The sequence below is a fragment of the Gekko japonicus genome, unplaced genomic scaffold (assembly GCF_001447785.1).
Source record: "Gekko japonicus isolate JY-2015 unplaced genomic scaffold, Gekko_japonicus_V1.1 scaffold1121, whole genome shotgun sequence".
In the NCBI taxonomy this organism is placed as follows: Eukaryota; Metazoa; Chordata; class Lepidosauria; order Squamata; family Gekkonidae; genus Gekko; species Gekko japonicus.
In genome coordinates this window covers 462187-466865 of record NW_015161433.1, presented here as the reverse complement: position 1 = coordinate 466865, position 4679 = coordinate 462187, and the positions used below count along the sequence as shown (strand labels likewise).

The following is a 4679-nucleotide window of genomic DNA, read 5'->3' as shown; positions in this document are numbered from 1 at the left end:
ATTTATGTTTGTATTTTCAGAAGAGTTTAATGGAACACATTCCTTATTTGTCAGGCTCACGTGTACACATTACCCTGTGCAGCAAAGACAGTTTTTGAACAATCTTTGGAGCTCATGGATACATTTTAAATTAACCCAGTTATGGAAACACAACATGGAGACACCAACATTTCCCAGGGATAACTAAGAATAGGATCCTAGATCACTGTCAGGTCACATCCATGGACAGAGATCAAGTAAAGTTCCATCTCTTTTCCCTACGCATTTGGTTATTTTGATCCTACCCTTCCTCCAAAGACCTAAAGGTGGCAAGATTCTACCCCCTGTTTTATCCTCACAACAACCCTATAGGGTAGATTAGGTTGAAAGACAGTGTGACTATCCCATGGTCACTTAGTAAGCTTTAGAGCTGGGTGGGGATTTGAACTCAGGCCGTCCCAGTTCTAGCAATACTCTGACCACCCACTTTTTAAAGCATCAATCCCTATATAAAATGTCCCCATGGAGGTACATTCAAGACCATAGGGTCTTAAGTGACCCTATGGCTGCAATGCTAAGCATACTATGAACAGGCTAAATAGAATGGAATGGGTTTGGCATCTATTAACGCTAAAAATAATTCTAAAATAAAAAATATGGATGCTGACTCGAGAGTTAGACCTAAAATCAGTGGGGTCTACTTCCAAATTAGGTTTGTCGGACTGTAGCCTAACAAGGTAACCTTGAGCGCATTTACTTCCCACGGAGTTCAATCGTATTGGGCTCCCAAGTAACTGTGTCTCACAGGGTTGCCATCCCCCAGGAGGGGCTTGGAGCCCCCAGATTTACAACTGATCTCCAGGATATCCTGGAGGCAAAATGGCAGCTTCAGAGGGTAGAGGCTGCATGAAATCACATCCATGCTGAGCTCCTTTTCCTCCCCAGGCTCTGCACCTAATTTCCCAGGAGACTACAGTTTTTTGAAAGGCATTTAGTTAAACCTTAAACCCACTTGTCCACATCTAAGAATTCCTTTTGGGAACAAAGGATTCAATGTGTGCGTTAAACTGTTCTGCCTACAAGGGCTCAACATAGAGAACACTTTATTTATTGCACTTGTATCACCATTCTTAACCATTACACTAAGCCTGTAAGGTTGTTTAACATGAGAACGGCTGGTCCAAGATCACGGATCCAGTGAATTTTTATAGCAGGTGGAGATCTGAACCTGGGTTTCCCCAGGGTGCAGTTAGTCCTTCCCTTGAAGTGAGTGGAGAAATATAATTTCTGAGAGGGTTGGGTTGCTATGAGGAGTCCAGTTCTATTAAAATGAATGATCACCCTCATTTTGGTTTCATTAAGAAGTTGATTGCACCCTGAGATACAATTGTACTGAACTTTTACTGTTGTATTTAGTCCAGGAATTGCATTTAGTTTGGCACAGCAAACAAGGATCCAGTGAACAAGTACTCACAATGTGGTCCAGAAATATATTAGATTATTAGTTTCTCCTCTGGGAAGTTACAGCAGATGGCTGTGCAGCAGACATGAATGAACTCCATCAATCAGTATAGAATGTGACAAGGTTGTGGTCTTATGCACATTCACTTAGAAGTGAGCTTCATTAAGCATAGTGGGATTTTGTTCTGAAAAAACCTCTGTTGGTTTCATGCTGCATGGCTGCAATCCTAGTCTCATTTACTCAAAAGTAAGTGCCATTGAACTCAGTAGGATTTACTCATGCGCAAGTATAGTTAGGATCAAACCATAATTCATCTTTTGAGTTTCTAGCAGTGCTTGCTTTAAAGGGCTTCTTGAGTTTGTTGCTCAGCCATGTTACTAGAGTGAAGAAGAGATTGGATTTATACCCTGCCCCTCACTCAGAGTCTCAGAGCAATTTATAATCTCCTTCCCTTCCTCCCTCCACAGCATACATCCTGTGAGGTAGGTGAGGATGAGAGAGCTCTGAGGGAACTGCTCTTGAGAGAACAGCTCTGAAAGAACTTGTGATTGCCCAACGTCACCCAACTGGCTGCATGTGGAGGAATGGGGAATCAAACCAGGTTCTCCAGATTCGAGTCTGCCGCTCTTAACCACTAAGGAATCATTACATGTGCAGGCAACTTGTATGTAAACTCACAAGACTACTTATTACAGCTTCAGAAAAGATATATGAGAGAAAATCGTAAGGGCAGGGTTGCTAACAGGCCAGGATGTCCTGTCCCTTAAACAGAGGCCACTGTGTGGAAGTTTTTCATGATATGGGAGCAAATATTCCATTAAACCTATATTAAAAGGACAAGGCATTTTTCCTCCAAGCAGCCAGCAACCTTAGAAAAGATTAGTTAGAGTTGGTAATTGGCCAAAGTCACCCAGCCGTGTCACAGCATTGATTTGAATCCAGATTCTCCTTGGTTAAGTCCAGTACTGAGGGTACTTTACCCACTATGCCACACTACCTCTGAAGTAACAATCATGTACAATGGATATCAGTTCCTGTGGCAGTGGCCAATTTTTTAGTTGACGTGATAAGAGTGAAAAACTTGGGAAACTCAGTTTCATGATTTTATAATTAACTTAGATTCTTAGTTGATTGTGTCATTTTCTGTCTCTGATTTTAATGTTGTATATGCCATTAAAGGTTTATTGATTGATTGATTGATATCAGTTACCCTAGTTAAAATTTCCTGTAAAAATAGTTATTGCAGCTCAGGTGTTACATACACAGTCTCCACACCAACCCTCTGGGGTAAGATCCTAGTCTATCCCTCCAACCACTACACTGCAGAGGTTACAAACAATCTACAACTGCAGATAGCCAAGAACTCTCTGTAAATAATGAAGATGTTTATGATAAAATACTAACTACAGAGTAAGTCTCATTGAAATCAGTGGAGTTTACTTCTGAGTATATATGCCAAGTATTACACTGTATGTTTGCATAAAGATGGAAAAAGTCCCAGAAGTACTTACTTTCTGTAAGTCCTGTGAAAGGAACCATTGGCCTAGAGTTCTGTTGCTTTCTGCTCTCATAGCTCTGATTCATATTGTTGAAGATACTTAATGTTGTGGCTCGATCTTTGGTGCGATGCTTCTGGGCTGCAGCATCAGCAATTCCTCCACTATCATGACTGTGTTCTTTTTCTTTGTAACCTTGTCCAATGCAAAATAAAACAAAGAACCATTTTTTAAAAAATTGTACCTATACAAATACAGATCTATATAGTTATACATTACATATAGTGTTGAGACTAACAAATGGCAGCAGAAAGAATCAAAAAGAGTTCCTCACCTTTTCCAAAGTGAATGCTCTGCAAGGCCAGCATCCATATTAAAACAAACCTACAAATGCAAAGAAAGAGAAACTTAGAATACATAGGAAAGGGACAATAGAAAGAAAAGCATATTGTATGAGGAATCCAATATAATGAAGAGTACAACCTCTAAGCATGCCAACTAGAGAGTAAATCACATTGAACTCACCAAGACCTATGTTGGAGATGAACAAGCTTTGAATCACAGAAATCTGATACAATTGAATATTTTAGCCAAAATTATCAAAACGGAATCCAGAATTATGCTCCTCTGTGAGATACTAGTATAATCATTCTCTTTTCATAATGCTATCAACCCTAAAAAACTATTTCAGTTTATTAGCACAACATTTTAAACTGGTAAAAATCAAGGCACCCTGGAACCAAATCTGAAAATGACATTATTTTGCTAGTTAAAATTTACCTTCCTACATGTAAAGAACAAAATGTACAATGAGTAAAATAAAGACAGTTATAGGACATGACAAGCAGACCTACCTAGTGCATTGTCTCCAAGACATTTTCCTATAGCAAAGAACTTCAAAGGTAAAGCAAAGTCCAAGGGAGAGCTGCTCAGGCTGTTCTATGGAGTTACCTTCATTCCACTCAAAGGAACCACAGCGATAGGAAGAAATCTCAGAGCAATAAAAAAAGAAGAGGAAACTTCCACTGGTCTCCAGCCTAGTGCATCACAGGTGAGATATACAACTTCTAGTACCCTCCTCCCTGAAGTACTGACAGTCAATGCTAAATCTTCCTGAGCTGTCTTGCTCTTCCCCTCCCCTAGCCGACAAAAATGCATCTTACAGGAGGTGGAGCAATCTCTTTAAAGCACAGCAGGAGGCAGGGCTGAACTTTTACAGGAAATCCTCTGTAACATTGGTCTTCAGCTCCTGGGGTGAGACCCCCAAGTGCACTATGGGTGTTATACCAAGAGCATCAACAACATTAGTATGTTATTGAGAAAGCACCCAAATAACTGAGCACTCTACACAATTAAAAATAACGCAGGCCTTGCTTGTGATGAGAGCTGCATGTAGCTTTAAGTGACTCCTCAAGAAACAGTTTGTTTCCTCATCAAGACCTGTATGGGAGGGGCTTCAATGGGGTTTTGTGTTTGGGTGCTGCGGTTGTAGCCTGGGCCCTCAGTGTGTACCAGTGTTATCCGATTGGAAGTGTCTTCTCCTAAGGGGAAGACATGAAGAGACCTGCTGCTGAAACTACTGGAATTTCCTTGTGAGTGGCTACAGAACAGGACTGGAGAGTGGAACCAAGGTAGGTAGGTAAGCTCAGCCACAGTGTATACTACACTGCTCATAGGCTTACAATAATAGGTTTGAGACAAACTAAGGGGAAGAGTACAGCAAAAAGGAATGGGCAGGCATG

At 40.7% G+C, this 4679-nt stretch overlaps 1 protein-coding gene across 1 annotated transcript in view; it reads right to left on the bottom strand.

Moving 5' to 3' along the window:
* The window catches only part of TDGF1 (teratocarcinoma-derived growth factor 1), a 57306-nt gene that overhangs the window by 4161 nt on the left and 48466 nt on the right, over positions 1-4679 (bottom strand). The window contains exons 4-5 of the mRNA XM_015428978.1: positions 3718-3721; positions 2953-3132 (exon numbers count right to left, since the gene is read on the bottom strand). Of these exons, the coding sequence (XP_015284464.1) occupies positions 2953-3132; positions 3718-3721 (184 nt within the window). The remainder of the gene's footprint in view (positions 1-2952; positions 3133-3717; positions 3722-4679) is intronic.